Below are 22,269 nucleotides of genomic sequence, written 5' to 3'. Positions count from 1 at the left end.
GTGGTTTACAAGCTGTTAGAACATAATCTCAAATCCCTAGGATATTTAGTTGCCTGACTTCTCACAGAAAGCATTGAAAAGTTGGGTGCCTGAATAATTTTAGAATATGTACCTGTGATATCAAAAGACTGGAACAACGACCAGAATACTAACAGGGAGCGACAGATCAATTACTGGATAATCCTTGCTAACACATTAACGAACTAGTCCTAAGCCTGGTGGGTGAAAGGCTGCAAAATTTCTGCCCCTACCTAGCTCCTAAAAGGACGGTAAAACAGTTGTCACCTCCATCTGCCTGACAGCAGTCATATGTCTGAAGGGGAGAGGTCTGCTTCTGAGACAGGTTTCAGCAGCCTTGCCTGCTCTTAAGCAGCAGAACAAAAGCTTTGGCTTTGTACCACTAGATGGCAACCACAGACCATTCGATAAATTACCTGATCGCCACTAGGACTCGCTTCATAACATAATTAATCTTCCTTTCTATTTGGTGGTACACACGTGAATTTTTGCTACCACCTTTACCTTTTGCAAAAGCCAGATCAAGTAAAGCAACTTTCATCTGAAGTCTCAGGTGAAGTCTGAATTGAATGAATCAACCTGAGCATGAGAACTCTAAGCAAAGCAATTTCAGTTCAATTTGAAGCAGTTTTTAAGAGCTGATCACATTGCTGTAATCTCTACCTGTCTCTAGGGCTGTTTTTCATGCCCTTTTGTCACATCTCCATTAGTTCATATATTCATTCGAGACAGTAGTATTTTCTGTCTTTCCCCTTGAGCACAGTAGCTTGATCTCACCTATGTCCATGCAAACACCAGCCTTAGCCAATTCCCTCAGTTGCCTCTCAGACTGATTCCACTTTAAATACAGTAAATAGAGCCACCCAGCCAATCAAATAAAGCTTTAATCTTCCTTCCAGATCAACTGTTGGACCAACACCCCAACTAATTCTGATATCAGAAGAAAAAAAATCATTTAATTAGGGAGGCCCGTAAATTCCACTTCATCTTTTAAGTGCTCGTGAAGACAGATAGAGGAAGTCTGCATCTTCTGCTTCTGTGGGATGGGTCACATGTCATTCTTCAGTTAGAACTGGTGCTCTTTAGCTGATTCTCAACATTTGTGTTCAACCAAGGCAGAGCTACCTAATCCCTAGTGCCAAGAAGGGGCCCTATGCTCTATTACAATCAGCACACATTTTGAAGTTTCAAAAATAAACAACATGCTTATTTAGTTACATTTCATCTTCAATTCTTTAGCCCTTTCTGTTTCTTAACATTACTATGAAAATAGTTTGAGTCGTCCACAATATTAAATTAATTTTGAATGCTGAAATGGAAGTTTATTCAGAAAAGTGAATTAAGGCAGAAGTCTGGCAGTAAACAAGTGCTCTGAACATGCAAATTGGCAGAGTCTATTTTGGCAGCTATTGGCAGCTGCATTGATGAAACCCTGCTGACTTAAATGGTGCTGTCTCAGGACCAGAATCTTGTCTAAACCATGACAGCCTGAGAAACTTAAGAGGTTTCTGCAACAGGATTTCTCCAACAAAAATATTGTTTCATCCGAATGCAGAATATTTTCTGGAATCGGGTCTTATTTTAACTACTCTGGAAGCAACTGTATGAAGCTCTGAACATTTTAGAATCATAGATTTTCGGACAAGAGCAGTAATCAGATTGCTGCAGTGTGAGCTCTAGGTTGCTGATCAATGCTAAACCTGACTGGCTCAAACAACTCCTTTCAAACTTCTCTTTTTTGTTTTTCTCTAGCATATATCATAATACAAATTTATGATAGGTTTTAAAATATAAGAAATAGCACGAAGATACCCTATTTCTGCCTACCTATCTGCTCAAGCATGTGACAGAAGGCAGTAGGGCTGGCTTACCCAGGAGAGAGCTATTAACAGCTGCTCCTTGCTATATTCCTGAGGTACCTCTAGGGGACAGTTGGTCTACCCAGAATCCTTTAGGGAATGTCTTTGAGACCAGTTTAATATCATTTAGAAAAAGCTTTTTTATTTTTAAGGGAATTTCTTTAGTCAACTCCAAAGTGCACTTGCTATGTAAAGAATCCTGAATTTTTGCTACATAATCTTCATCAGAAAGCTAGTCTCTGATGTGCATCATATCCTTTTGTTAGACTCTTCCACTCCCTCCCTTCCACCCTAGATAATTTCATTTATTCAATAATATATTCTTGAGTAGCTTTTAAATTCATGCATATACAGGAATAAAGGCTGTTAAGGTGCAAAAAGATACCTACAATCCTCAAGCATTTGCCTGAAGAGTCAAATTTGCATAATCATACATTTTTCCAATGCTTTTTAGTGTCAGTGACACTAATTGTAAGGTGGAAGAAGGCCGTGGTCGAGTCTTTCTAAAAGAAACAAATTCCTTTTACTGGTATTTCTTTGAATTTCCTGTTTCAATCGTTTAAAAAAAATCTCCAACCGTTTTTATAATTTTGGAAATATTCCTGTGTTGTTGTATGGCCCACTTGTGGTCCATAGACTTTGAGTGGACTATACTAGTGCAAAGAAGTAGATGGCTCTAGAGAACAGCAGAGAGGGCAATTATCCAGGTAATTTAAATACATGCTTCTTTCCATTGACTAGGGAATGTAAGATCCTGGTGAGACTAATTACTGCAGAAAAAAAGAAAAAAGCTGACTGTTTCTTCTATTGAGCAGCATCTTTCAAGATCTAAGCTGCTCTTTCCTGTAGGAGCACATAGTATTATATCCTGCTTGTGTTATTCTGCCTTTTCCTGCAAGAGCTCTGAATGAAGCAGGATTTGGTTAAAAAGAAAATAAAAGATAGAGTATTTTAGGTAAGGTGAAGGCTTTGCTGCTTGATGGTCTTGTTTCTAGCTGAAAATGAAGTTCAAATTTCAATCCTAATGATGTCACCAGGGTAATCTACTTGTCACCTCGAAGGTAATATTTTGTGTAGCCAATGAGTTTTAATTTAATTTCTGACTTAATAAGATTAAGAAATGTTTATAAATCACATCTGCAAGAATAAAGAGAAAAAGACTTTTTAAAAGGTTTGTTCTTTCTCTTAGGTGACATTTCTGGACACTACTTGGCTCTGTTTTTACAAACGATGTTTCATTTTAACAGGTAACGCTATGTCTTTACTTGTATCAGAGTAGGCCTGTCATTGCCCTGTTGAAGTTGTAGTAAGGCAGGACAGAAGGCAGCCTGCCAAAACCAATGAATGCTACTCGAATGTTATTTATTCTCTATGTGACCTGACAGTATGCAAAACGCAGGATGAATGGAGATATGAGGGTCTATGTGCAGTCATGTGCAAATACCCTTAAATGATGCATTTCTGCATCCTGCAAAATGAGTTTCTGGACACCGTTGACCACATCTTATATATGATATATTATGAAAACCAAACATGCACTCATAAAATTTCACCTAAATCCTATGAAATAAAAAGCTTCAAGATTTTAATATGAACACTCATTTTTAAATTTTCCTACCTGGCTCTGTCTGATTGGAGATGATGTATGTACAGCTCTGGCTCATTGGATTCACTGGGAGCTCTTGTCCCCAAGGATTTGGCCTCATTCTATGCATACATGAATAAAATGAGATCTGTATTTAAACAGAATAGAAGCAGCTGCAATTGGTAATGGGAACCTTAAAAAACAGGGTTGGCTTTATTAGGTTTGAAGGATGAATTTGATCTTGAAGTTTCACTTTGCTGTCAATAGTCAATCATTAAAGTTTGTTGGGGATTTTTGGCTGAGATTTACAGCAAAACTTGCAGTTCTGCAGTTCTGCTACTATTTTTATCTAAAAAAGACCTGAATTTCAACCCTCTAAATATGTCCTTTGGTAAAATCTTTACCAACGCATTTTCTAGTTCTTGCCAGAAAAAAAATGGAGCACAACTCAGGCCTATGAACATGCTATGAAATAAAGATGAATGTAGTAGGTGGAAATTTGTGAAAGAACAGGGATTTCAGGAATGCCAGTTGCCATCTTCCTCTTTCACTTGCAACAAACATAATTTATTATCTTCACACAAGATTTTTTATCAAAACTTGCACAGGCAGTGAGTGCTTCATATTTATTTTCCAATGCATCTTTGCTTGAATGTCACTGCAATTAAAAGCCAGTTTCTGAAAATCGCACATAGATCCGTTAATTCCAGGGAGCTACATCAGCATTTTAATCACAACAGAATGAGGAACAGCTCCTTTCCACATGTGCTGCTTGTGGCTGGGGCAGAGTTAATTCTCTTCATAGTAGCTATGGGCTATGTTTTGGATTTGTGCTGGAAACAGTGTTGATAACATAGTGATGTATTTGCTACTGCTGAGCAGTGCTTACATGGAGTCAAGGCCTTTTCTGCTCCTCCCACCACCCCACCAGCAAGCAAGCTGGAGGTGCACAAGGGGTTGGGAGGCGACACAGCTGGGACAACTGACCCCGACTGAGCTAAGGGATATCCCATACCATGCTCAGCATATAAAGCTGAAGGAAGAAGAAGGAAAAGTGAGGACATTTGGAGTGATGGCTTTTGTCTTCCCAAGCAACAACTACCCATGATGGAGCCCTGCTTGACTGGAGATGACTGAAGACCTGCCTGACCGTGGGAAGTGGGGAATGAATTCTTTGATTTGCTCTCCTTACATGTGTGACTTTTGCTTTACGTATTACATTGTCGTTACCTCAACTCATAAGTTCTCTCACTTTTACCCTTCCGATTCTCCCCCTCATCCCACTGGGGGGGTGTGTGTGAGCGAGCGGCTGTGTGGGACTGAGTTGTCAGCTGGGGTTAAACCACACCAACACACAGTCAGGATTATCAAGAACACAGTAACTTTTTCATTCTAATTTATTCTGCAAAAAAATTATCTACCAGGCTTCACTGAAGATCAGAATGCTTTTAAAGATGCATGGAAACAATTAACATACCTAGGGCAAAATCTGCACTTGGTGTTTGGTTCAGATTTAAATCCGTCATCTTCTGAATTTAGTTATTTAGCCTCTACGAAGCAATGATCTTTGTAGGAAGGCAGCAACTAAAAGCTATGAGTTAGTAAGCAATAGGTTTGCAAGAATGCGTTAATGGTAGCTGGTTACATGAACCCCTTTCCTTGTCCCGCACATTGCTCCTCTCCTAAGTATGAGGAGCACACCTGCAGTACTCGCAGGTGGCATTTTTCACCAGTGCCTGCTTGAATCAAATAGCTTCCTTACAAAGAAATACTTCAATAAGACATAACACTAGCCAAACATACCTTTGAAAGTATTCTTGAGTTATTTTTCAAGCATCAGACCATCTTTTTTTCTCTCCAAACCTTTAATTTTCTTTGCTCGCCAGTTTGGAAAACCCTTCCAGTGCAGTAAGAGTCAAGAGCTTAAACTTCAATATATCAAGGAGAGATGACTGCACCTGCATTTGACATCAGGTCTGTATGTAGATGTGGCACCAACACTGAAACTGCAAGATGTGGCCATCAAGTACAGGTAAGACCTGATAGGCACAAGCCAGCACACATACTGCTAGGTGGGGACCTGACACTGAGACAACATAAATTAGTGGAGCGCAATTAAGAGAGTAAACATAAGATAAAGGATAGAGATGCAGCTAAAATAAAATAGCCCATCCCTCTTCAGGCCACAAATCTCAGTCAATAGCACTAAAGGAATTGCTTTATCTAGGGTTTGTTTTTTTTAACTGTAAAGGCCAGAAAAGCGAAAAATAAGTAGTTGCAAATTGTTCTAAGGTCAAAATTCAACTCCACAGCTAGGTATCATTATTGCAGGTAGCTGGGGCAATCAGTACAGCCTACGTGCAACAAACAATTCACAAGTATATGATTATTTGATATGCAATATTTTCTTTGATGAAAACAGTTAGACAATATTTCAATTGATAGTTTCAGTCCTTGGCTTTGTTTTCTGCTCTGACATTCGGGAATCCACTGCTCCCTGTGGCAACTCTTTTTATCACAGATCAATGCACATTTTATGTCTCATGAAGACTGGCCTGTGTACAGTTACCTCTGCTGAATCCCCAGGGCACAGTCTTTTAACATATCTGGAAAGTTGGTATATGTAAGTCTTCTGATTGACCAACAATGCCAAAGTAATACACAGAAAATCTCACTGGGTAGAGTTACTGGTTTACCAACACAAGGATGACAAGCTGTTGACTCCCAGTGTCACAGTCACCACCTAGGTCTCACTGTGAGTTTTAACAGAAGGCTTCCCTGAGAGGAGTGCAGATACGTGTCATTTTCTAAATGAACATGAGACTGACTAATTCACCAGGACTGATCAGATCCTGAGCCTGCCCCACACGATGCTGCCACAGTCCTATCTCTTTCTTTTGCAAAGGTGATTTTTGTTCCAAGGTTGCATGCTGTGCCAATCCACTGTGGCTGTGCCTTTTTGTGGAATTTGGGTATTTGTCTTGATTTGTTGGAGCAAAAAACATGCGCTTTTTGATCTGTATGTTCCCTCCTGTGATGTGCAGTGTGTGAGACAGAAAAATGGGAGGCATAAGGTACATTACAGGGGGTGCTGGTTGCTCTCTGCATCTGAAAAAGTGCATATTTCTTCTTTGACCCTTCTTATGTGTGTTGGAGAAGAAGAAACCATGAGGATAAAAAATCTAGACGCACTATAGGTTGAAATGTGTTGATCGGCATGCAGAAGGCTATTCACAATTCAGAATAAATAGCTATTGCTCTCTCACAGATAGACAGAAGAATGCCCTTTAGTTTTTCTCTGTCAATTCCAGTACAGCTCTTGTGTCAGCGGACTAATGATGTCTTCATCAGCTGTTCTTCTGTGTTCCATAATAGCACTAATAGTCCTAAGCGTTATTGCAATAGGTGTTTAACAAAGAACTTTCTAACCCCTACTGCTGAAATCTGCTACAGAGATAAACGAGACTTGTTGATGCTAAAGAAGTATTTTATTTTAAGTCTTATTTGAGGCAAAAAAAAAAAGAGCAGAACTAAGTAAAAGCAGTAATTTCATGCTCTTTATCTCAAAGTGACAAAGTTGCTTGTTCTTACCACTACCATTTAAAATTTGAAACTGACTTCTTTCCCCAAAAAAATCCTGAACTACAAAACTGAGCCCTGGTCCTACACAACTCTTAAAAATACAGGCCAAAACCCATATCAGCTCTAACTGTTGACATACTTGTAAAATTACCTTGCATTGTAGTTTTCTGTTTAGCCCTTGCAACAGGCTATCCTGTGAGACACAGCTGTCCCACAGAGCCAGCAAAGCAGACTAAGTTTGGGGGTCTTGCTTCCCATCTTCACTCCCTTCCATCCTTTTGGGAGGAGGGCAGCCCAGTGATGAGTTACTGTCTGGCCTTATGAGACATCATCTGTGTTCCTCAAGAGGCTGAAACCCAGCTGTTGACTTCTGTCTTCTGAGTTACCTTTTTCTATCAGACTTAAAAGTCCTCACAATAGCATCTGTTTTCATTATGGAAACTACTGAATGTTTGATTCCATGAAGGATCAACTTTTCCTACTCATTCTGTGGAAGACAATCTCACACCAAGTTAATGGGCAGGGTAAAATCCTAAAATAAATTATGCTGATTGCAAAAGTTCCAATAAAAATTATTAGCTAAAAAAGCCTGTAATTTACACATTCAATATAAAATTTACAGGTCCTGTTAATATATAGTGGGTTAGAGAAACAGAGAAATCAGAACAGTGACATCTGTTTTGAAATTTCTCTGTAAGTCCAACTGTTCTACTGTTTAAACCAGAGACAAAATTACAGTGGCTTCTTTGGGAATTAAGCCCGTTGGATTTTTATTTGCAGTTTGGTAATATAGTTGACAAAAGAAAAAAAAATCTTGAAATGTTCAATAGTAGAAAATTAAAATCACTTTTTTCATCTTGATCATTTTCTCAGGACAGATATAGCCATGCACAGCCAGAAAATACGAATAATATACCCAAAATGTACCATTGTAAAAATCAGGGTGTTTATATCTTTATCTATCTTGCTTCAAACATCACTGATCTTCAGTACTTTTCCATCAGGTAAGCTCTTGCTATGTTAAAAATAATGATGCTAATTTTTACTCTAAAATTATAAACATCCACAAATACAGGGTAATGTTTTTACAAGATAAGCCACAAAAGTGACCAAGTCCACCAGGAAATCACATTTACAAAAATCCTGTTCCCTTTGCTTTTGGTCTTGGCCATCATTCATCTTCTACCACTGCTTTAAATGAAGTCAGGGTCAGAAAAAAGAAGAAAAGACAAATTTGTGGAAATCTCTTCTGGCAGCAGCAATTACTTCATGATTTCACCCAGAGAGTGATCTATGGCTGATGTAGGAACCACATTGCACTCATCACAGAGAAAAAAGCAACAGAGATACTGGGAGAACTGTTCATTCTGTTACATGCGGTTAATTACTACTATCCATCACTGTTCCAAGTCCACAAAAGCTTGAATGGGTTTTAAGGCCAGCAGGGATAACTGTAACTGTCTAAAACGACTTTTCCCACAGTGCAGACTACAGAACGCTGTTTGATACCATCTGAATCAAGACAGAGCTGGGGAATGAGCTGAGTCGCAGCCTCGAAGAAATGCATTCAGCCTCAGCTCTCAAGCTGCGAGTGATGGCAAATCCTTTACCACCCCAAATCAATCACATCAGCCATTAAACATCCTTACTGTTAAAACTTGCATCTCACCTCTACCTTGACTTCTCACAGATTCACTTTGTAGCCAGTGCAGTTTTTAGAACTGTACCTGAGAGATTAGAAGTTATCTATTATCAGAAAATATTTCCCCCATAAGGCATCGCCAACTGTTTCTAACCCTCCTGGTGCTCTCTGCTCAGCTAAGAAAGTTTCCCAGTCATAATTCCTGTAATGGTTTTCTGACCATATTCCAATTGCTCATGTTTATTTTTAATTGAAACATGAACAGCAGAACCCGACCTAGTCTGTGAGGATTTTTCTGTGCTGAAAAAATTGGTGATACTAGTTCTTTCCCTTCCTTCCTCAATAGTTTTGCATTGCTATGTATACACCCACACCTTTGCTCATCCCTGGGCAGCAAAGCATTTCAGTTTCAGCGAGTAAAACTGATAGACATTAACCCTACATTCAACTGTGGTCCTAAATAAAGCTTCACTCCAACATACTTCTACAGTTAAGAGTATGTCTGGCTACTTGGCTAAATTGGCCTCATGTACAGCAATCCTACGATTTCTAGCTTCCCCCACCTCTACTTTTACCTCTTCTTGCCTGTTACAGAGCCTAACTAATGGGAGTTTTTTGATGGGATGCCTTTACAACCTAAACCTCAGCGGTACATCTGTGTCGATATATTTTAACTTCCTTTCGGCATTACTTATTTTTTATCTCTTTGCATCAAGTATCTTTCAGATGAGAGAATGTGTGAATTTCTAAATGTTGTCTATTTTCAAATAAATATCATTTGGCAGAACAGTGGGTCTGTGTATTTTGAAACGAAAATAGGGTGGCAGTGAAGGGAAAGAGCGAGCAATACATAAGTTTTTAAAATGAGGAACTACAAAGATTCTTTTTGCTGCTCAGAACCGTTGCAGTAGCAGTTAAATTCCATTACTTCCAATCTGCCAGCTGTGAGAGAGAAGTGTAATTTTAACAGGTGAATAAAAAAAAGGAAAAATGAGACAAAGCTCTGAAGGAAAAGCACAAAAGCCATTGCAAAGATAATTTCAGGATGGAAAAAAACCCCACCTCAAATCTCTCAGCAAGTGACAGCTGTGGTTTTAATGGAGCAGTCTTAAAATAAGATTTATAAGCAAACTGCCTACAGAAAGTGAAAAAAAAACCCAACTAATAACCTATAACTGTTAAAGGTTTTTATCTCAGGCTCAAAAGTGTTGATGACAATGGATGGAATATTAGAACACACCACAAACATCCCCATTACACAGTTGCTGCTCTGACCTAGCACTGTTGTGAATGATCTGGTAAAAGCAGCTGTCCTGTCGCCCACTCCTACTCCACCTCTTCCCAGCTCATCACAGTCTATTAGCTTGTGGGTTTTAGTCTTATATGAAATATGAACCAAACATGAGCCACGCCATCACATACCAATATTATTTTCTACTGCTATTGAAAATACTCAGAATCTCCTGATGCACATCTTTGATTTGAAAGGAAGTTTTGAGTGTTCATGAAATGTTGGATCAACACTGAAGACTGTACCACCAGCGTATGTATAGGTAGAAGTGCATCTTCAGCTGATGGAACTTCCCCCAGCTAAATGATAGATCTTTTTCCATTGGGATCTCTGGTGAGTAACTTCAGTTCACACCAACTGAAATTCCAGAACATTTGCTAAAGATGAAATGGGTGGGAGAGGATATTGTATCTTCTAAATTATGAGTTATGCAGGAGCCAGAGAGCCAAATGAAACTGTTGGCTGATAAAATAGTTCGGAAACTCCTCTCTACTGTGGGTCTGCCTGTAGCAGACACTTCCATAGGAAACATAGTAAAATTTCATTCTTTAGAATTCTGGCAAGTGAATCCTGACAATTTTAGTTTCAATGGCTTAAGGTGTCTTTCCCAGCTGCTTGCACCCCCTCTCCACCTGACTCCATCGCACACAGCAGAGCTGTCAGGAGACAATATGTGCCTGTGCTTCTGCTGCTCCCAGCCGCAGCCCAACATCTTCACTACCAGAACAGAGCTGTCCCAAGCCATCAGCGTGCGTGGTGCTGATGAGCTGTGGGCAGGCTATCTTATTACTGGGCTATTATTATTACTAAGCAGACAGATACCTACACATATGGTTATTTAAATATCTAATGCATACTGACTGCATGCGTGTAAATATATATGTACATATAGGCACTATGTTACATACATCATCTGTGCTGATGGATTTGCACGTATATGCACACAGCTTATATTGGTGAAACAACAAATATAAGCTAAACAATCAAATCAGATAATTGCTTTTTTACATAAAATACCCACATTTCTGGACCAGCAGCTTCAACAAGGCATGTGCAGAGCTACCTGTGCAATGTGGTTCTTCGTTTATAGGAATTGTAGGAGGCATTGCTTAGGAAAGCAGAGTTTGTGCAAGCAACACATTGCCTCAGCATCACATCTTTAGTCGTGCTGTTTAGAATTCAGTGGTGACAAAAGCTAAATTCTCCCTCCAATATTATATATAACTCTGCCTAAACATGGAAAAGTGCCAATTTCTTAAGCAAGAGCTAAAGTGAAGCTCTATTTTTTCTTGTGAGAATTTTAGAAAATTACTTAAAAGGTTGCAGAGTTTATTTTTCTTACTCTGCATTTAGTAACTCTAACATTTAAATCTTCCTTCATGTCACTGCAGATCCAGCAAGGTAGAGTGAGTATTGTCCTTCTTCATCTGCCTGGAGAAGTAGCTGGCAGGCTCCTGAAGAATGGCTTTCTTAGCCTTCGTGGTGACAAAACAGGCTGTTGAGTCAAGAATGGGCTTGATCTTGCCACAGTCTTAAAACAGAATTAAGTTTTGGAGAAACTAAATCTGTAATATTTTTAATAAAAATAGCTAAAACATGTTTAAAGGAGCACATCTGCTATAGAGCCCGGCTGGAAGAGCTGGGGCTGTTGAGGCTGAAGAAGAAAAGTCTCTGGGGACACCCTAAAGCAGCTGCCAGTGCCTAAAGGGGGCCTACAAGAAATCTGGAGAGGAGCTTGTTACAAGGGCATGTAGTGATAGGACAAGGGGAATGACTTAAAGCTGAAAGAGGGTGGATTTAGATTAGATATAAGGAGGAAGTTCTTTACTGTGAGGGTGGTGAGGCACTGGCACAGGTTGCCCAGAGAAACTGTGGCTGCCCCATCCCTGGCAGTGTTCAAGGCCAGGTTGGATTGGACTCTGGGCAACCTGGTCTAGTGGAAGGTGTCCCTGCCCATGGCAGGGGGCTTGGAGCTAGATGGCCTCTAAGGTCCCTTCCAACCCAAACCACTCTGGGATTCTATGCTCTTTAAAGCACAGGCATAACATCAGTGAATGGCAAGTCCAACCATGCAGCATTCACATCTCTACTGCTTAATTTTCTTGCTGTGCTGGAGTCCTACAAAGGAGACAGATTCATCCCATAAAAACTGAAAAGAGAGAGAGATGGATTTTCTTTGCCAGGTTTCTTGCCTGTAGCACATCCCTGTCATCCAACAGAACCCTTTGAAACAGTTACCAATGTAGGTTGCGTTCTCCTCCCCGATGGATGTAACCGAGGCAGTTCCATTCCCCCTACGGCAACTTTCAGACCTGCTCGTGCCCAGAGAGAAGCCGTGCCCGTCCTGGGCAGCCGCACTCGTTCCCCCGGGATGCTGGAGGGGTATTCCCCATTCCCTGCTGTGGAACCGCACTCTTGCCTCCGGCGGCGCAAAATCACCGCGCACAGCTGGTAACGGCTGCAAAATAACTGCGAGGGTTTCTGGCGGGAGGAGGGAAGCCCCGCAGGGCGGCCGGCCCGGACGGGGCGCCCCGGCGGCCGTGCGTGATCATTGAGCGGCCGGGGGCGGAAGAGACTGCCCGGGGAGCGGGTGTCGGGCAGCCGGGAGCAGGCAACGGGAGGCGGCCACGGGGGTTCCGCTCTGCTGCGCTGGGAGAGCCAGCGGGTGCCGAGCGGGCGGAGCTGTCAGCCCGAGCGGGCGGCACCGGGAGCCGCGGGGGCGAGGAGCCGCGCAGCGCGGAGCGGCCGCCTCGAGGAGCGGGCGCGGAGAGGGTACCCTGAGCAGGGTGCGCGCTAAGCCGCGCGGCGGGGAGCGCAGGCGAGAGGACGAAAGGAGGGTATCCACAGCGGGGACGGAGAACGCGCTGGGAACGCGCCGAACTGCGGAGCGGGGGTCCCCGCTGCGAGCTGCGGGGCGCGGAGCAGAGACCGCGCACAGGGGAACCCAGCTGAGCAGCTGGGTGGGAAGGCCGATCAGGGGCCGCGGGGCGTAGACCCCGAGCAGGGAGGCACGCTGATCCGCGGGACGGGGACCCCGCGCGCGGGGCGCGCTGAGCGGCGGAGTCCGGAGCCCGGTACGCGCTGAGCCGCCGATCGGAGCTCATCCGGCCGGGGTGGCGGCAGGGCGGGGGGGCAGTGGGCCCATGGGGCCGGGCGGCACTGGCTGCTCGGCGCGTCCCGGCCGCCGCCGCCGCCTCGCCGCCGGCGGGAGCCGCCAGCCATGCTGCGGGGCGGCCGGAGCCCGCTGCCGCCGGCGACGGGACCCCCCGGCGGGGTGCGGGAGCCGGTGGTCGCCCCCGGGGCGGCGCAGGTGGCGGCGGGCAGCCTGCTGGCTCTGCTCATCCTCTGGACCCTCTTCGGGAACGTGCTGGTGTGCGCGGCCATCGTCCGCTACCGGCACCTGAGGAGCAAGGTCACCAACATCTTCATCGTGTCCCTGGCTGTCTCGGACCTGCTGGTTGCTGTGCTAGTCATGCCCTGGAAGGCAGTGGCAGAGGTGGCTGGGTACTGGCCCTTTGGGGCTTTCTGCAACGTCTGGGTGGCTTTTGATATCATGTGCTCCACGGCCTCCATCCTGAACCTGTGCGTGATCAGCGTGGACAGGTACTGGGCTATTTCCAGCCCTTTCCGCTATGAGAGGAAGATGACCCAGCGGTTGGCGCTGGTGATGATCAGTGTGGCGTGGGCTTTGTCTGTGCTCATCTCCTTCATCCCTGTCCAGCTCAACTGGCACAAAGGTGGGGATCTTGTGGATGCTGGTGATATTGGAGATGGGTTTGGCACTGGCTGGGCAGCAGCGGGTGCTGTTACCACCTGGGCAGAAGATATGAGCACCACATGGGTGGCATTAGCAGCAATGAGACCCTCTGATGGGACCTCTGACAGCAATGGTACCCTCTCTGGACCATCAGAGAGCTGTGACTCCAGCCTCAACAGGACCTATGCTATTTCATCCTCCTTGATCAGTTTTTATATCCCAGTGGCTATCATGATAGTTACCTACACTCGAATCTACCGCATTGCCCAGGTGCAGATTCGTCGTATCTCTTCCCTGGAGAGGGCAGTTGAGCATGCACAGAGCTGCCGGAGCAGCCACGTTGACTGCCACCATCACACGAGCCTCAAGTCCTCCATCAGGAAAGAAACCAAGGTGTTGAAGACGCTCTCTGTCATCATGGGTGTCTTTGTCTGCTGCTGGTTGCCGTTCTTCATCTTGAACTGCATGGTTCCCTTCTGTGAGAGCCCGCCCAGTGACCCCCATGCTGGTCTTCCCTGTGTCAGTGAGACCACCTTTAATATCTTCGTCTGGTTTGGTTGGGCCAACTCCTCCCTCAATCCCATCATCTACGCCTTTAATGCTGACTTTAGAAAGGTCTTCTCCAACCTTCTGGGATGCGGTCAGTTTTGCTCTGGTACTCCAGTGGAGACTGTTAACATAAGCAACGAGCTTATGTCTTACAACCAGGACACCCTTTTCCACAAGGAGGTAGTGACAGCTTATGTTAACATGATCCCAAATGTGGTTGACTGTGAGGAAAATCGTGAGGACCCTTTTGATAGGATGTCCCAGATCTCCCCTGACCATGAGATTGCCACTGACTCTGCCTGTGAGCTGGACTGTGAGAGGGAGATTTCACTAGGCAAAATAACACCTTTCACTTCAAATGGTTTACATTAAATTGCATCGGTTCTTCTTGGATTATGAAACTAAATATTAGCACTGAGTGGAAAAACCTGCTTGATTTTACGCTATAGTTTGGTCAGTCATTTCATGCTAAACTCAATCCTACGTGTAGCACTTTGCAGGATGTAGACACTGTCATGCAGGGAGCTGGCAGCGCAGGCTTAATTCAGCACTTCCCCAGGGTGAGAGAGGACCATGCAGTCGCATTGATTGCTGGGGTGAGGTACTGTGGTATAATTACAGTCAGTTCCTGTTTATAACATGTTTGCAAATGAAAGATGCCATTGTCAGTGCTAAGTATTGCAACTTCTAAAGTCAGGGACAGATGTGGCTGGCAGAGACGTTAAAAAGAGAAAACTTCCAGGCTGTTCATTTGTTCAGATCTTGTGTTTATTTTCTCTGTTGGTTTGGGTTTGATTTTCTTCCTCTATTTATTTTTCTCTTTTTTATTTTGAAGATAGAACAATGAGGTGGTGATTAGGATGATTATTTAAATGCGTGTTTCTGCCAAAACAGTTTATGTGAAATCCATGTTCTCCTAGGCGGCGTGGTTGCCTATGATATACTTGCCGTGTTCCCAGATGAATAAATAAAAGTTACATTGATCAAAGGGTTATTATCTTTCATTTGTCACTCTGAAAGGTTTACAACAAGTATTCAAACTTCCATGTTTCTATTTGGATGGTTAGAATGACTGACAGCTAAACTTCATTATTTGAAAAGCAAAATAGTCTGTATAGAAAATACAATTTTGGAACAAAAGCAAGGCTCAGGAGTGATTGACTTAAAAGAACTTTTTTTATATGGCTCTATTTACAGCAAGATTTATGCCTGTTTTTCTTTAGTATTGTAACTGATGCTATCCCTCTCTGCAGCTAAGAATATCAACTATACATATCCACAAGCTATGAAAACTTTCCACTTAATTCTATGCTTCAACGTTTTTAAAGATGCTTAATGAGAAGAATTTGATGACAGAATTAGGAGCTGGATGTGTCAAAAACCAACAATTATGTTTGAAAATGATGTTGATAATCATATAATAATAATTTTCCAGTGTAGACATTAGAGAACTCAAACCAATCACTCAAACCACGAGAAGAAAAAAAAATGCAGGTGATGTACTATTTTTAGTTATTTACTTATTAACAAGAACCTAAATACATTTTAAGTGCTTTGACTCTACAAACATTTTAAAGCAGTCTTTAAAAAGTGAAAAAAGGTATTTTAAACTCCGTTTCTATTGAAAGATTTACATCAAATAGAATATTTTGTTTAGAAACATTTGTAAGCTTTCAGCTCAGAAATCAAAAGTCATCTTAGTTCAAAGACAAACGATTGAAGGTAGTAATAGTATTACCTGTATTTATTTCAAGTTTTGGCTCACAAAATGAGCAGCTTTTGAATTCATTTACCCTTTAAAAATACCCGTGCCATGAGCTGAGCAGATTTAAATTGGATCGTAAACGTAGATTCAGTAGAATTCCCAGCCCTAACCTGGAGCCTCCCCCATCCTGCCTAACTGGGAACTGAAGGCCCCCATATAATGTAGGCTGTAGAAGCAGGACCTGCACTAGGCAGCACGGTTCAGGGGAAGTCATTAAATCAGGTGCTGGGAGTTGTGAATGTTACAGACTTACTACTGAGCCTCTTTGAAGTCAAGTTCTTAATACTGGTTTGGGGATTGTCTTCCCCTTAGGGTACAGGGTGCAGAAGTTCAGAAAGCACGTGATTGAAATCCTGTTGTGGTTTCCCCTGCTGCAGTCTGGTTTTGTCTGCAAGCAACACTTTTTTGTGTGCAGTCTTTGATATTAATTGGTTATATTATTGTTTTGGATTACCTTTTCAACTGCTTGTCACTGAAGGCTGACATCTACCTGTGCATTTGCTTTGCTGTTGACATAAAATCTTGGTGCAATACCCATCTACAGCTGACCTCAGAAAAGTGTATTGTGATTGTGGCTTAGGGAAGCTTGAAAAACAAGTCTAATGCTCATAAGCAGTTTCAACCTAGTAATGGCTTGACATTGAGGGGAAGTATGTTACTGTTCCTCTGCTAAAGCAATCATGTTGCCGGGAGTTAACCATAGTTCTACCTGTGCTGGTAAGGTAAACTTGCCTAGAATAAAATAATTTTCCCAAATAAAAATGAAGGAAACTGCTTCTTGTGGTGCCGTGATGAATTATCCCAACCAGATTTTATATTTTTTCTAGTTACTACTCACATTTTGAGGCTGGCACAGCATGCCAAACTTTCTGCATCTGCGCAAAAAGCCTATCAGAACCAGGTGCAAGTAGTGCAGGCACCTGACGTTGACTCCAGCTCCCAGGGGAACATGAGTATTCCATCCAATTTTGTCCGTATTGAATGAGAAGCAGCGCAGGGACATGGGGAAAGGAAAAACATGATCTGTTTCTGAGCACTTGTATGCTAACAGGCTGCTCAGTCTGATGGTGCATGTTACATCCTGCTTCAGCAGAAGAACGGAGCAGCCAAACAGTTTCAGTCTTAGTAAGACTGAAGAGCGTGGCCCCCACCTCCACATGAAGACTTTTGTCTTCCGAATAATCCCTGTGCTGGTGGTGTGACAGTTCCCTTGGACCTCATTCACTGCAGGTGTGGCGGAGAGGTAGATGTGTACAAGAAGATGCCAGTGCATCACCCTGACAGGTGTTTTTCTCCTCGTTGAGGCTTTACCTGCCTGGGTGTCTGGAATAAGTGGGTGGGCTAATGGTGGGATGCAGGAAGATGACAGCTCCATCAGTGGGTTTATGTAACAGCTTTGCACAGAATATTACAATCAGTATTATCTTAGATCTGAAGGAAGGCAATTGTTAGCATGCCCCCAGAATTTGGGAGCATGATTAAGACAATAAAGAAAACTGTATTACTAATTTTTAGTTTATGACTCCAGCTGGTAAATGATTTCTGGTTGTGGCTTTTTGTTGTCCTTGGAAAGTGTACCTGTCACAGGGTTTTATCCCTTGGAGTCCAGGAGCATCTGAAAGGGAACATTTCTGCTTCAAAAGACAGACAAAAGGTATTTTATGTTGCTGGAAGCACAGCTTGACCTTATGTGGCTGAAAGAAAACCCTTTCCTTGACTCATAACATAGAGGTAATTTGTTGCTTTTTAATGCGTCCTAATTACCTACCACTGGCAAAGCTACAGTATTCAGAATTAGTAAGATACTCTCAAAAAGACCTATAAAAAGGGGCTGACCGTTTTAATGAAAACATCCCCCAAAAGGATTGTTTTAACTTGTTTCTCTCAGATGAAACTGCTGCCCTACTTTTTTAATGGTTTCTCTCTTAAGGACTAATGCATCTGCCTAGCCTTAGAGCAGGGTTCACGGGAAGTGCAAGCAGATTTTTATAATCCTCATATCCTTGTGGTGCCACTCTGGAACTCATCTGTGCCAGTGGTTTTGTGCCTCCCATCAACATGTTTTCTTCTGTTAAAGTCACCTTGCTCCTGTCATGCATTTTACTTCCTAATTAAGCATGATCACTTGTTGCTAGCTCTGTTTTAGGTTTGTTTTCTTTTCTGTCCTTTGTACTTTAATGATTTGAATGTATGGTGCAGTTTGGCTTTGAGTCATCATTACTTAGTCTAGTCCTGAGTGATGGCTGACCTTCAAGGTCCCAGATTATTTCCAGTTTCTATTTCATGTTACTGTTTAGAAATCTTACCTTGCAATACGTGTCACTGTTAAATTACCTCTTGGCCAGCCAAATCTTGTGTTACAGCTTACTTTGCTACTCCTGGTTAACTCCATATCAAAGGAGGATCAGTGTATCAGTAGCCCATATGTTTTCTGGTGAGTTAACTAATGACAGAGGAGTTCATTTCAGCGAAAGAACAGAACACATGAAGGTATGTCAGCTCATTTTTAAGAAGCTGGGACATGGAGTACATGAAAGAACAGTGTTTTGTGTAAAATGCTGCAAACACCATGAAGACTCTTTCGTTATTCAGCCCCCTAGAGGGGGTCTTGTTAAAGCTCTGGCTTTAACAAGGGATGGTGGGTTGTAGAGTGTTTGTTATTTCTCCCCAAGCTAAAGAAATGTAGATGAACTTCTCAGAGATGAGCACAAACAAAACACTTTCCACAGGGAGAGAAATTGCTGCAATGTTTTCTGAAAGTTAGGTACTTCATCCCTTTGTTTCCATTGTGTTTTTTGCCTTTGCCAGCCAGATCTGGTGTGTATCTGCAGGGAGCCTCCCTACTGAGAACTCCTGTATTTTGGTAACATATAACAAAAAAAGGCTTCAGAATTAGGAAGGCTTCTTGTAGAAATAACACTAAGCACAATCTTACACCACTTAAGAGTCAATCATGTGTAAACTCAGCTTTGAAGAGACTGACAAGACTGCAGGCAGTGTTCAGAACATGCATCAGACATGGAGGCATGGGAGGTCACAAGTCCCTCAGCTGCTTGTGTGTGCCAAAATCACCACTGCTAACATAGAGGGCATTTTTATCACTGTCACACAGAAGGCAGGGTACACACCTATGTTGATGCTAATAATGATGCAGAGATTGCTTTTTCTTCTCTGAGGCCATCTTTGCTACAGTTTAATTGGATTCATCAGATCTTTAAAATTATTCAGTGCCTACTTAAATAATTAGAAGACCTCCGTGATGGATGTGGGCTTTGGTCACAGAGCAATGAAATTATTTCTCATGGCTTCTTATTAATATTACTACTGTTATTTCTTATGAACATTACTATTGTTGTTCTCTGCGAGTGGGTGACGACAAGTTGGCACACTGAATGGCTGATATGGAGAAATAATTCTTTTATACAGATTTACTTATTTGTTTTTAAGCTTTGGAAGACTTTTCAGTCTTTCCAGGAGCTTCACAAAGTTCACATAGAGAAGCTCTAATCATATCTCAGATCTGCCCCAACTGATTGCATTTTTAGTGCCCTGGCAACTGTATAGTGCGCTATGCTTTTATGAACAGAACAACACATCTCTAAGTTTGAGCTGATGTTTCAAAGGGTATATTTTTGTTCTAAAAGCACTGATGTGCACAAACGCACCTATGGATGAGGACATTTCCATTAGTAATGGGGCACCAAAGATATGCTTTTTTCTTCAACTTTTTGTTTATTGTGGCAGTGGTAAGATTGCAGTGAAAAATAATGAGATTAAGGGTATAAAGAGTGGAAATAATATTGTCATCTGAAGCAGGTGATAGATTGGTTTCTTTTGGGGAGCTTGCCGGCCAGCCACAGGAAACTTAAGTTTAATAGAAAACTTACAGGATGATTTTGTCTTCTTGTCTGTCTAAATCCATTCTCAGTTGTGAGTGGAGATAACCTTCAATTATATTTATAGTGGACAGATAGCTGTTTAAGGAGGATAAACATTTTTATGGGCTTAATCATTTATATCACGGTCATCTCAGTCACATTTGTGGGGTTTGAAAAATACATTGCAGTAATCATAAAAAAATATTAAGAACTCTTCCCATGAATTACTCCCCACTGTTAATAACGAATACTTGTTTATATCTGGTACTGCACACTCATTGCTACCAGAAGAACCTGGAATGCTCTGACCCTGCTACTAATAATATGCTGATTCACGTTAGCAGGAAGATCTGAAAAATATGGAAGGAAACAGTAGCAACATGTACAGATCAGTTCACATGAAACTGGTCCAGTGAGAGTCAGCCCATGCAGGGGGCTGCATAGCAGTGAGTCATTCCTAACGTGCAAGCACCTGGGCCTCGACCACAAATGCCAGCTTCCTTGACTTTGGCTGCATGGTAGACCTCTTGCTCCCAAGGGCAATGCTCAAAATCTGCATGTAATGGGAAATCTGAACTCTTTAACAACTGCTTTGACCTGCATTTACTACATAAAAGAGAAAACACATTTTTCTTCTGCGAGGTTATACCCTGAAAAAAGTAGTTGTAAATGACATCTGGCTGGTGCAGCCTCTCTGGTTTATCTGCTTCCTGGTTAGTGCTTGAATGGATGTGGCTACAATAGCTGCTCAGGGTTTTGGTTTCTGAACTGCATGTATGCCATTGTTTAGGGGCTTAATAGTGAGTGGAAGAAATCCTAAATTCCTATAGTTTTTCCAGAGCTGCTGAGGAGTCTGGTGGCTGCGGAGCAGAGATGAGCCTCAACTGCAGTGTGAGCTTGGCTGCTTTGGAGGACATTGGAGAAGTCCTGTCTGCAGCTGACCTGCTGCAGTTTTGAAAATGTCCCATGAGTGAAATATTAACCAGGAAGTTCAGTGTGCCCTTTTTTACCCTTTGGCCTCGTTTTTCCGATCGGAAAGGTTTTTAGGAAAATTAACAATCCAGATCTCTAGCCTTTGGCCTTGACCTTTTGCTTTCTCTGTTAACTTCATGTAATTAGTTTCCTTCAGTGAACAGAAGCTCCTGGCATGGAGTTAGCTGCTTGGGTACCTCATTGTCACCAAATCCGGAACTACCTCAAGCTACACTTAAATTACGTCATATCTCCAGCCCAAAGGGAATCTTTCAGATCTTTTAATATTGTTTGTTTGTTTGGTTGTATTTTTCCCAAACAACATTTCCCTCCTGAACACAAGAATATTCAACAGAAACACAATTTATTGAACAAGTGTAAATAAATTTTTTTTAAAGCTTTTAGGGAGTTTGCTTAATAATATAAAATGAGAATGAATCAGTATTAGGCATAAACAGAGGTGTTTTCTACAGAGGTTGAATTCTTAGCTTTTTATAGAAATAAAGACCGGATATTTTCATTGTGAAGAGTATATGCATTTGATATTATACACCTACATGCATGCATATGTTCTTTTATGTATATGTACACAAAAACATATTTCATCATATTTACAGGATAATTAAATGTTTCTCTCACTCTAAATACCAAATGCACAAATTCATCCAGAAAGAAGCAAGTCAGATCTTACCATTTTACTATTATTCTTTCATCACAACAATCAAATACAATTGCGCAGTCTCCCATATGTTTAGAGTTGAGAATCTTTGAAAACCCAAACTTGAATTGTGCAGGGAGAGGGCGTATACAAAATTCTTTCTCTCAACTATTTTATATTCAAAGCACTTTCATAATGATCTGCTAATTGATCTTTGTCTCTAAGCATTTGGAGAACAGTAAGAAAAGGGGACGATTTAGAAGTACCTCTTGGATGTCTCTTAGTGATGGATGTTAAACAATGCTTTGTTTAATATTCAGTGAAACAAAAGTGCAAAGAGTTTCTGCCTCCTCATAAAGTAAAATGTATTGCATGACCCTTCAAAACATCCTGTTTAGATAACACAATGTCTGAATTTTAATTGGCATCTTAGGTAGATGTATTTTCTGTATTAAAACTACTTTGACAATTCAAAAAATGCCTGTCTTTTAAAAATAGTATTTGCAAAGCATCAAGGTTTCTTAGGTCAAATGGAATAGAAAAGTGCAAATTTGAGGACCAGCTCAGCAGCAGTGACCAAGGTAAGCAAGATTGAACATCCTGGTAACAGCAAAGGCATGTCTGAGCTGAGCTGAGGAAAATAGCCTGGTGAGAGGTAAGGAGGCAATTTTATGGAGGAACGAGAGAAACCAGCTGAGGGTCCAGCAAGCTAG

At 42.0% G+C, this 22,269-nt stretch overlaps 1 protein-coding gene across 1 annotated transcript; it reads left to right on the top strand.

Annotated features, from left to right (window-relative positions):
• The first annotated feature begins 13,197 nt into the window (after window positions 1-13,197).
• Window positions 13,198-15,251, top strand: DRD5 (dopamine receptor D5). Its single transcript, XM_065665300.1, has one exon. The coding sequence runs from the start codon at window positions 13,198-13,200 to the stop codon at window positions 14,653-14,655; it is 1,458 nt and encodes a 485-aa protein (XP_065521372.1). The 3' UTR covers window positions 14,656-15,251.
• The last annotated feature ends 7,018 nt before the right edge of the window (window positions 15,252-22,269 follow it).

Source organism: Lathamus discolor, chromosome 1, assembly GCF_037157495.1.
Source record: "Lathamus discolor isolate bLatDis1 chromosome 1, bLatDis1.hap1, whole genome shotgun sequence".
Classification (NCBI taxonomy): domain Eukaryota; kingdom Metazoa; phylum Chordata; class Aves; order Psittaciformes; family Psittacidae; genus Lathamus; species Lathamus discolor.
The sequence above is the reverse complement of the archived record's forward strand: the minus strand, read 5'-3'. Positions and strand labels throughout refer to the sequence as shown.

Excerpts from the sequence above, each read along its gene's own strand:
- DRD5 (XM_065665300.1), top strand. The coding sequence starts at position 13,198 with ATGCTGCGGGGCGGCCGGAGCCCGCTGCCGCCGGCGACGGGACCCCCC.